Source organism: Poecilia reticulata, unplaced genomic scaffold, assembly GCF_000633615.1.
Source record: "Poecilia reticulata strain Guanapo unplaced genomic scaffold, Guppy_female_1.0+MT scaffold_196, whole genome shotgun sequence".
Taxonomy (NCBI): domain Eukaryota; kingdom Metazoa; phylum Chordata; class Actinopteri; order Cyprinodontiformes; family Poeciliidae; genus Poecilia; species Poecilia reticulata.
Genome location: NW_007615020.1, coordinates 318101 through 329342, shown reverse-complemented (window position 1 = coordinate 329342; position 11242 = coordinate 318101). Strand labels below are relative to the sequence as shown.

The window sequence follows — 11242 nt, the reverse complement described above, 5'->3', positions numbered from 1 at the left end:
ATTATTAAATCTACTTAAGTAAAGTACAGATACACGAAAACTGTACTTAAGTACAGTAACGAAGTACTTGTACTTCGTTACTTCCCACCACTGGACTGTAGAGGAGAAACTAGCAACACGGTCTTGGAATAAACAGCAGACTCATGTATAAGGTAGGAAACTGAATAGTAGCCGTAGTAACAGCTGCTTTTAATGTAAATGACAGAAAAGTGATTTTCTGTGATTCAGTAGAAAACTTTGATTATGACTTACTTTTATTTCAGAATCATTGAGCCAGAGGCGCTGAAGCAGGGGAATATGAGCTCTCTGGGATTCACCAGCAAAGAACAAAGGAACCTGGGCCTGCTCGTTCACCTGATGACTACAAATCCCAAGATCCTCTACTCCCCCATTGGCTCTCAGGTGGACAAAGTGATTCAGAAGGTAAGTAGGCAGCTTTGAAAGCATGTTATATAGAATCGCTCACAGCATGTCCCTCTGTTCAGAGCTCTCTGATCTGTGGAACTGAATACCAAACATGTCAGATGGATCTGACATGTTTGGTATTCAGTTCCACAGATCAGAGAGCTCTGAACCAATCAGAGAGCTCTAAACAGAGGATTCAAATAATCTTGCATCTGCATCTTGATATAACCAAGATTCAGTAAAAAACTTTCTAGGCAGTTTAATTCTTTTAACTCTGGTTTGGTTGAGAACTGACTCCTTAGGCCTCTGACCAAGCAGCCTGGAGAACTCAGCGACGTTTGTAGATGAGAGTTTTAGAAAGGACATAGTGTAAAAGTCAATATAGTTGACTTTGTTCTCTTTTCAATCCTAGGCGAATGAGACATTTGCATTTGTTGGGAATGTGACTCACTACACCCGGGTGTGGCTGAGCATCTCTGCCCAGCTCAGGACTTTTCTGGAGGAGGGCCGCCTGCAGAGCCATCTGCTGTGGCTCCAGCAGGTACACAGTGCTGCCAACATGTACAGAAATGTTTTCACCTCTTGAACATTCTCATTTTCTTACTGTGTTACAACCTCAGACTCTAAAGTATTTTAGTGGGATTGCTTTGCTTTGGACACACCAACACAAAGTAGCACACTGGTATGGAGCTAAAATGATCTCATAATTCACAAATGTAAATGTAACACTGACGATGCGATTACAGTACTAGACTCAGAACAGGACCAGTGCTGGGTTTGGCTACGGGAGCAGGGAGAACTGCAAGTGTATCAATGACCACAGACCAGAAAATAAGTTTAACCTGCCGGCTTATTATTTTAGTAGAAAAAGAAAATAAACAACAATTATACAAACAGTTTACATACAATGACACAATTCCAATACAAAATAGTTCCCCTATTTCTTCAGAATGATTTATTTAATCCCTTTTTTTGAAATTAAAACCTATTATTAGGTATTAAAGGATACTATTTATTTAAACCTAGTTATAGTTCTATTTAAGTTCAAGTTGATACTGTTAATCTATTTAATTCAGTTTGTTTTAATTTTTTTAATCTATTTTAGTTTAGTGTTCTTTTAAGAAGTTAAAGTTTTTAATTTCCTGTTTTAACCATTTCTTATTTCTAATTTAAACCCAACAAACAATTTTACATTCCACACAACAGACATTGAATGTGGTTCAAAGGGAAAAAAACCAATAAAACACAACAGACACAATCCAGCAAAAGACCGAATAACTTGTGCTTCAAATCGATGTGTTTTCTCTCTGATGATCCTGACGGGTTAATCCCGTTTCTCTGAATCCACCGCTGGTTCAGCAGGAAACATGGGCAGGTCATACCAGTTTGGATGATTTGCAGTGTCCAGCAGAGGGCGTAGCTCCTGATGGTTACAGGGCTCCTGGGTTACCACCCCCATCTTGTTTCTCACTAGCGGAAACCAACTCAGCAATCGACTCGGAATTTCCCGGTCCAATGGGGTATTTGCCATGAGAGGTGGTGACGTATTTCCGTTTGAATTTATGCCACATAGATTGGTTCCGGGTCCTGCTTGCTCCTATTGTTTTTACCCAAAGCTGCAAGATCTGTACCATGAAAAAGACGCAAAACTTAAAATATCTGCGAGCTACTGGTACAACTATTGAGTTTTGTTGTGTGCCGTTGTGTCCAGTAATTAGCCGGTACCATCCAGTGCTTAGTTTTTTCCCCCATTTTCCTGCTGATATCAAGGCAACAGCGGACTGTAGCCAAGACTTAGCCACTACAGCTAACACCCGGTTTGTAGCTGCCTGCTATTTCAAAGCTTGAGGATATTGAAGATGCAGCGTCAGAAATGGGAAGACGGAGGTTAAAAGGGAATCTGTACGTGGTTCATTCAATGGAATCATTTGTTGGAGGAAAATAATGCCGGAGGAAATCCACTGCAACGGGAACAGGCTGAGAACAGAGGCAGCGATTCGGCTCAAGGTGAGTCAATACGTGTGTTGATGTTTGCGTTTGTGTTATACGGAGTATGAAATTATTTTTAGGCAACTCCTTAGCTTTTTTTATGTGACAATTATATAAAATACATTTATCATGCAGTTGAAGCGACGAGCCCCTCCGATACCGAGCAGGTAATTTAAGAACAGCCGAGGGCAGCAACGCTTCAGCCCGATCCAAACCACACAGGTAGTCAGTCAGATTAAGGTCCAAAACCTTCACTTTACAGCCGTTAAAGTGTCACCGACCCACATAAAAAACCCACAGAACAAATGGTACAAATCACGTATTTTCCGAATCCCAAAAATATGACATCTACCTTTGCTGTTTCATAATTATAATCCACGTTAGAGTGAATTTTTTCTCTTGGCTGCTATAATCTGTTCTTGCATTACACAATGTAATTTCTCTTTTTTTCCCTCTGAGATTCTGCTTAGAAAATGAGGTTATGAAGTTACATTCTCCTGCTGCTTTTTGTTTTTAAAATGGTAAATTTAGGTTTGCCTCGACTTTTATAAACTAATGCCTCTTATATGCATCATTTTTTGTATTACTGTTGTTGCAGATATTAGGCGAACATTGTGCTTTGCCTGCTAGTAGTTTAAATTAATTTCAGCTGCACACTTTCAAGAGTATTCAGATTTTAACATGCATTTTCTAAGTAGTAAGTATTTTAGTTCACTTACTCAGTTACTTAGTGATGTTAAAACTGTTAAAACTCTGAAACATTTATTTTCTTTACAGTGTCTTTGTGATACCAGAACTGTTTCATTTAAACATTTAATTTCCTGTGATATTGTCCATTTATTTTCAAGCAAAACTCTCAAAAAGAGGTTAGGGTTTATTAGTTTTGATTACGTTGTGCAGCTAAATATGGACACTTATTAGTTTTTTTTTATTTTTCAGGCTTGCATCGTAACGCCTCGTGATGTTTCTGAGCCATGATCGCTGTGCTGATTACCTTTCCAATGGATCCAAGCACCTGGACCAGCTGACCGGTACGGCGTCCATCAGTACACGGTCTGCCGGATCATCACAACGTGGACTAACTTTTTATTTACTTGGTTAAACTATGATCTAGAACCCAGAGCACCAGATATGCAAAAATCTGCCTGCAGACGTTGTTGGCTACCCTGACCCTGCAGTCATCCTGGACGGGGCTGAGCCGGACTTCCTCTCCTCCAGAGTGACGAGTTTTCATCACCAGTAAAGGCAAAACAAGTCTGATGTCTGATTAGCTGCCAGGAAGTATATGATATATATTCACTGTTCATTTTGTTATCCTGTTTGTACCTACAATACAATTTAATCTCATTTGTAATTCTCTACATTTCACAAACTTTTTCCCCTTTTCTCAGTGTTTACGTTATATCAAGTATTTGCATGTAGATCAGGAATTCAAGTGAGATGTTAAAATGCAACCAGCAAAGAAATGTAATAAGTTGTTAGTCATATAATTTAATATGCTGAATAAGGCTGGATGATACAAGATTTTTTTTCATACCAGATTTGATTTTTATCGATTCCTCTCGTCSTCAATTTCTATAATAAAATCACAGAAAATACTTTCAAAAAATGCCTTTATTTCAATCATCTGTTCTGTGAGTTGTATAAGCGATTATTATGGCCAGGTTACAAGACATTTTAATTACAAGAATGCAGTCATCATTACAGCAGAATAAAGATGCAATTTTATAACATGTCTTAAAATTACAAGAAGTCGTTTTAATGAGAAATAAAGATTCAGATTGATCTGATGTAACCTGCTCAGTCCATGTGGTTCTGACATTTGTCAGTAATCAAGAGGATGTACATTTCCAGCTCAACTGACCAGGTAAGCATTAAGGTAAAAAATAAAAAAAATACTGTATAAACAAATACTGTGTACAAAACGGAAAAAGAGCAACTGATAGAAATACTTTATATAAAGAAAAGCAAAAACGTTAATAGCAGGAGAAAAGTTATTGGCAACATTAGCTCAGCCAATCTCTCCCTCCAGGAAGCCACCAAACAGAACTCCTGTCCAACTCCAACTATAATAAAGATTAAAAAAGAGAAAGAAAACGGAAAGTTAAAATAATAATCACAAATTAATAATTCAGATCTAATGCGTTCTAGAATCTTGACATTTTACAAATTTCACAAATCAATTAGACGGTTTCACAAATGTTTTATTTATTCTGCTGTTAGTACAGAATAATCTAGTTAGGTTTGAAATGTCTGGGTGTTGTTTTTAAATTACAACACACAAAAAAGCTCAAGATAGTGAAAAATTAAATGTAATCACCCTTTAGCTATTTTCCGAATTGGATGCTACATTCGGAAGCTAACTTCAGCTTCAACTGATGGCTTGGGCACAATACAGACAGATCTATATATGTTTACATCTTTATCTATCTATACAGCATAGATATGTAGATTGCACAATGCACAGATAATCAAAACACTTAACGTTTACATAGCACCTTTGTAAGCTTGTCCCTGTTAGCTACGTCAGACATATGAGGCATTATGATGAATACAAACGATTTATTAACTTACCTTCAGTTATTGTGAAGTTTTGACACATCCAGCTTAAATCCTTTATTGTTGTTGGAGCGTTTCAGGACGTCTGAATAATTCTACAATAGTCCTGCAGCGACTGAGGAGCCACTGTTAACATACTGTTGCCTGTGAACCGGAAGCATTCTATGTGGCATAAAAATGCGGAAGTGCTAAAACGGAAGTCCGTGGCATATACCCCATTTCCAGCAGAACGTCAAAAAGGCCAAGTCCAGTTCTGTAACATCCCGAACGCAGTTAGGTTGAAAAATGCAGAACGCTCCTTCTCCAAAAATGAAAAAAAAATGTTTTAATCGTCGATTTCTCTTATCTTTTTCTCGTTCACAGCACAACTCTCTTAGCTTCTTTGTTCTTTGCTTCTTCTCGCTTTCTGCTTCTTCTTCTGGCGCCAGAGAACATAGCAATCCGGTTGGCTGGAGCTAGTCACATGGGCTACACATCCATGTGACCCTTCAGAATAAGAGATTTATCTCACACTTAACCGTTTTAGCTGCTGACAAAATAAAGCTGTTTTATGCGGATTTTTAACCAAATAAAATATCATAACATGAAATACAACACTTATGTCTGTAATTATTACTTTTTATATTTTTAACTGTTTTAAGACATATTTGTTCTCTATTTATTCTCCTATTTATTTATCTATTTTATAGCTATTTTTATGAAAAGGCTTACATTTAGTGAGGATTATGTTAACCTGGGTTACACCAATGATTCACAAATGCACAGGACAAGATTCACACTTACAAGTTCCTTCTTATGGAGCTCGTAAGTGTGAAGGCCGACAGGTGCAAATGCGCAGCAACAGAGAAAACGTGCAAACAAAAAAAGCCACGCGCACAAATGAAATGCAGCAAACATAAAAATAGACGCAAACAAAAAAAGAGACGCAAAAAAAAGCAAATAAAATGCAGCAAACAAAAAAAAGACAAACAAATGAAATGCAGCAAGGCTTAGCTTTAATCAGTCAAACCCATTTGCTCTGGAATAAATTAAATACTTTGGTGTACCAAAAATATTTACAGCTATTACCAGACTTAATATCTGTGTTCCACCTCCACTCATAGGGGAAAACTATTGGGAGTTTTTTAAACGATTTGCCGGGAGACATGCTTCTCTCTCGGTGTACCGAACCTGGAGCGCCCGGCCAGCTGCCAGCTGCTGTTAATGCAGCGGGAGCAGACAGGTCTGAAAACATAGGAACAATATTGGAATTAAGTGATTTATTGATGAACCAAGCAGATATTTCAGATCTATACATCTACATTCTCGCCTAAAAACTTTATAAAAAATCATTTTGTGTAATTTTAAGTGCAACACAAGTCATTGTCTTCCAGTCAGTCTCTCTTCTGAAATAAAATCACTTAAACATTCATTACTTCTGAGGCTCATTGATTCTCAGGCACTACCTACATCTGCTAAGTCAGGAGAATGACTTCCTGTTTTTAATATGCCAAGTTTCTGATATGGTGTCTGGTTCCGTAGCTTTTTTTTAACTCCTCTTCTAGCACTGGGCTCCTAAATTTCAGACCTCGGGGCCTGGCATCCTGCGACTTGTAGATGTGTCCCTGCTCCAACACACCTGACTCTAAAGCTGAATCACTTCCTCAGTGCAGCCGGGTACTCCATGGTAACAGCCTCATTACTTGACTCTGGTGTGTTGAAGCAGAGACGCATCTAAAAGCTGCAGGACACCAGCCGTCCAGGCGTGGATTTCAGGATCATTGTTTCGTAGTTTACTTTTGTGAAATCATCAGCTGCAACAAGCTTGAATTGCATAAAGCTCATCTCTGTCCTGCTCAGTCACTGGTATAGTTTGGATAGAGCCTGATAAAGAAGGCTGGTTCTGTTCTGGGATGACTGTAGAGCCTCTGGAGACAATGTTGCGAAGGATTCTTCATAAAATCCAGAGTAACAGACGACCCTGAGCATCCTCTTCATGAGACTGTCTGAGAAAACAGAGTGTCTTCAGTCAGAGGCTTCTTCAGATTCGCTGTAACACAGACTGCACCAGAGATCTTTCCTGCCAACAGTCATCACCATCTACAATAACTCTTCGAAGAATCTGAATTAATGAACCACAACATAATTTACCTTGGTGAAAAAGTATTTTTGAAATTTAAAGTATTACAGCAACCTTTTTTCAGTACTTTCTTCTAAATATTAAAAGTGATCACCGGCTTTGTGATCCCAGTCTAAGATGCCTGCATAGCGTATTGCTAAATTATCCAGGTTTAGTAAAAATGTACAATTATCGTTACCTTAAAAAGCATGAAAGTTGGTACAGTAGTAAAAACAGGCACTTTGTCTGATTGAACTGGTTGATGTAGCCATTTGTTTAAAACACAGGAATTACATTTAAAGCAGTACTTCAGTTCTTTATTAAAATGTTCAAAACAAACATGTTCAGCATCCCAAAAGGTCTGGGAATCCTTTAAAATAGACATGGATGGTCCATGGAGGACGGAGTCCTGGTGGATCAGGTTCTTTCACAGGATGTAGGATTTCATGCCTCAGATTCCTGAAGGACACAAAGAAATAAATATTTTAATCACTTGCTGTTAGTTGATTTTTTAAATTATATTCAGGGATGTACACACCTATGAACTACTAATCAAAACTTTTTATATTATATTTCTAAGTGAGGCAAAGGACGGAGAGAGTGCAGGGTATTGATAGATAACATGTTCAGCCTGGTATGATAAATAAAATATAAACAGCACTTTGTGTTTTTGAAAAGCATGACCTAAGTGATATGCTATGATAATTTATCATTTAAGGACCAGGGCTCTATAAGGATTTATAATATACTAAGCCTGTTATTATCTGGAATAAATGATGCTATTAGCATGAAGAAGTGCTAGCATAGCTCGGTAGCATAGCTTACTCACAGAGCTCTGCTGATGCGCTAATATAGGAGTTAGGTGTGCTGAAGATCGCTAGCTGTGATGATAGTTGCACAATTAAATCGATTGACATTAATAACAATAACATGGAGATAAATAGCTAATATATTAGATATTTCACTTACCGCTGCCAGAAGCCAGGCCGAGGACTAAACTCTGGGATTCGTCGAAGCTACAGTGCTGTTGGAATGGGTTAATGTGATTGACTGAAAAATAGGATACCCCAATGTGGGGCTCTATTCATATGATTGGCTGAAACAATGAAGCTGTCTGATTGGTTGCCGATCACCCAATCAGGTAGAACATTTATATAAAAAAAAGAGACTGAATTGTGAGACGGGAGTCTCAAAATTCACACACAAATGCAGCGCAACTCACAGGCCAGAAGGAGCTCGTAAGTGTGGATCTTCTCCTGTGCATTTGTGAATTATGAGACCGTTTTAGCTCCATACACTGGTAAGTTTAAGAAAAAGATACATGGTTGTCAATATTTTTATTCAAATAAAATTCTGAAAATTGTGCCATCCATCCATAGTTGGTTCCATTTAGTGTAATTGCAATTAAAATCCAGTAGCAGGGTAGCAGGAGTCTCCATGGTTTATGATGTTTGCAGATGATCTGCAGATGATCCTGCACATGTACAGGAATGAAAAATAGCTGCAGCTAGACAGAATGCCTGAGTGTAAATGAGAGGGGCACAAGTGGAACAGGGACGTTACAGCAAATAGAAGTTACTAGAGACTTTAAGATTTGAGGGTGATTGGTCCAGAACAAAGGAGAATGTGGAAAAGAGGCGAAGAAGCATATGCAAGCAGGTCTGATTGGGTGAAGAAAAGAGTCAGGTGTGATAAAAGTGTAACAGCAAGAATGAAAGGAAAGATGCACAGTGGTGAGAGCAGCTATGTATTCTTCTGAGACATTACCAATGAGGCAGAACTGGCGGCTGCAAAGCTCAAGGTGTTCAGGTTCTGTTTGGGAGCGACAAGGATGATGGGATCAGGAATGAGGACATCAGAGATAAAGTCAGAAAGGCCTAACTGACGAAGTGTAGACATGTTCAGAGAGACAATGATGATATTGATTAAAGGATGTTGAGGTTTGAGTCACAGGGCAGAAAGCCAGATGTGGTGACAGAGATGAAGGGTGGAGGACACAGAGGACAGGAGCTCTGGCTTTTCCTGAGGGGACAAGCTGAAAAAGGACACCAGCTGTTTGAGCCTACTTCTCTATTCTGCCCTTTTTTGTGTTGGTCTGCTAATCAAAACTGAATTCCACTGATGTTTCTGATTGAATCATGACAAAATATGAAAAGTGTAGAGACTGTGAATACTTGTGTATTGCACTGTATTTGGATCCGGCTGTGATTGGGTCATTTCATCCCTCCTGTCTTTGTCCAGCTGTCCTCAGAGCTGCAGCAGCAGCCGGAGCTGCTGAACGGCACCAACAACGAGCTGATGCAGGCGCTGATGATGGGAAACTACACGCTACCCAACACCTCCACCCTGCTGGAGCAGCTAGACACAATCGACAACGCTGCCTGCAGCTGGATACGCTTCATGTCAAAGGTCAGCACTCCAGGGATCAGTTGGTGTGGATGTTGACTATTATTGTAAGTTTAAACCTAAAAGCTATGACATGCTGAAATTTGAGTAGCATCTGAATAGCATTTCGGTTATTTAATTTGCTTTTGACTGAATATTTTGTGAGTTGATGAATTTTTTTTACGCAGGAGTTTCCTCTGACACGCTGACATTTGGATCACTGAACTGCTGCTTTCCAAGGCTGAAAATGATAAATGTCTGTATTTGACTAAAGACTAGGTTGAACTCTGCTCATAGAAAACAGTTGACAAAATTCAACTCCAAAAGTATTTATATAGTGCCAATTCACAACACATCATCTTAAGCCACTTTACAATTGTGGCTTAAGATTAAATCCAGTCTTAGTTATTAAACATGACTCAACTCCAGTTTATTGACATTGATTAAAATTGTTTTTCTATCTTAGGACACCCAGCAGATTGCATCAAGTCATTTATTCAGTGGAGAGGAAAATCTCTTCTATGACAGAAAGAAACTTTCAGCAGAACCTGGGACCAGAAACTGGCTTAGCATGAGCCAGGTTCTGTTAAAGATTGAAATAACAGCAAAGAGGAGAAGGAGAAAGTAGCAGAGCAAGAAGTGGTCAGTTATGCCTATGGAGTCATAACTACAAAGATATCTCAGGATAACTTAGCTAAACGGCTCTAGGCTTGATCAAAAATGTAGTTTTAAGCCTAGGTTTAAAAGTATTCAGTCCTCACAGACTATGGGCAAATGGATGTTTGTCCATAGTCAAATGACTTGACACAAGATCAGTATCAATATCCAATATGACTTATATTAACTGTGGCATAGTTTGTAACAGTTTAAATGTCCCTGCAAGGTACAGTACATCTGCAGCAACACAGTTTCAACAGTGTCGACACAGTTTGGGAAATGTACCACACACCCAATGAGGCCTTATCTGCCCATCACTAATCGTAAGCTATGCTCCACCATTAGCATCCACCCTTACTTCAGCAAACACTGAGCACTACTTTTTTATGGCGATTGGCAAAACATTGAGCACGCTCTCTGTCGCAATAACGACATGTCCTACATGTGCATCAGTACTGCACATATGGGACTCTTTCAGGTCGTTTACTGTTTACACTGTAGGCCAATTGAATGCCATCCAGATCAAGTGATTTCTTTTTCAGAGGTTCTGGACCAAAAGCAACAACTTCAGTCTTGTCAGAATTTAACAGCAGAGCATTTAGTCTCACCCAGGTTTAAAACTGACGACACAACAAGATCAGTATCAATAACCAATATGACTTATATTAACTGAGGCATAGTTTGTAACAGTTTAATTGCATTTGCTGTGGACGAATATTTTTCCCCATGTTTCCAGGTCAGTGTGGACGTGTTCAAAGGCTTCCCTGATGAGGACAGCATAGTCAACTACACCCTGAACCAGGCCTACCAGGACAATGTTTCTGTGTTTGCCAGTGAGTCGCTCCTTTCTACCTGCATTGTCTTACTAAAATACACTGCTCAAAAAAAATAAAGGGAACACTTAAACAACACAATATAWCTCCAAGTAAATCAAACTTCTGTGAAATCAAACTGTCCACTTAGGAAGCAACACTGATTGACAATCAGTTTCTCCTGCTGTTGTGCAAATGGAATAGACAACAGATGGACATTATTGGCAATTAGAAAGACACACTCAATAAAGGAGTGGTTCTGCAGGTGAGGACCACAGACCACTTCTCAGTGTCTATGCTGTCTGGCTGATGTTTTGGTCAGTTTTGAATGTTGGTG

At 38.9% G+C, this 11242-nt stretch overlaps 1 protein-coding gene and 1 long non-coding RNA gene across 2 annotated transcripts in view; one reads left to right on the top strand and one right to left on the bottom strand.

Annotated features, from left to right (window-relative positions):
* The window catches only part of abca2 (ATP-binding cassette, sub-family A (ABC1), member 2), a 151562-nt gene that overhangs the window by 56995 nt on the left and 83325 nt on the right, over positions 1–11242 (top strand). The window contains exons 11-14 of the mRNA XM_017303181.1: positions 264–423; positions 818–946; positions 9293–9460; positions 10830–10926. Of these exons, the coding sequence (XP_017158670.1) occupies positions 264–423; positions 818–946; positions 9293–9460; positions 10830–10926 (554 nt within the window). The remainder of the gene's footprint in view (positions 1–263; positions 424–817; positions 947–9292; positions 9461–10829; positions 10927–11242) is intronic.
* Positions 7354–8108, bottom strand: LOC103460180 (uncharacterized). The gene is made up of 2 exons (XR_532868.1): positions 8021–8108; positions 7354–7510 (listed from the first exon to the last, which is right to left on the bottom strand). It is a non-coding gene; the product is annotated as an uncharacterized LOC103460180 (long non-coding RNA).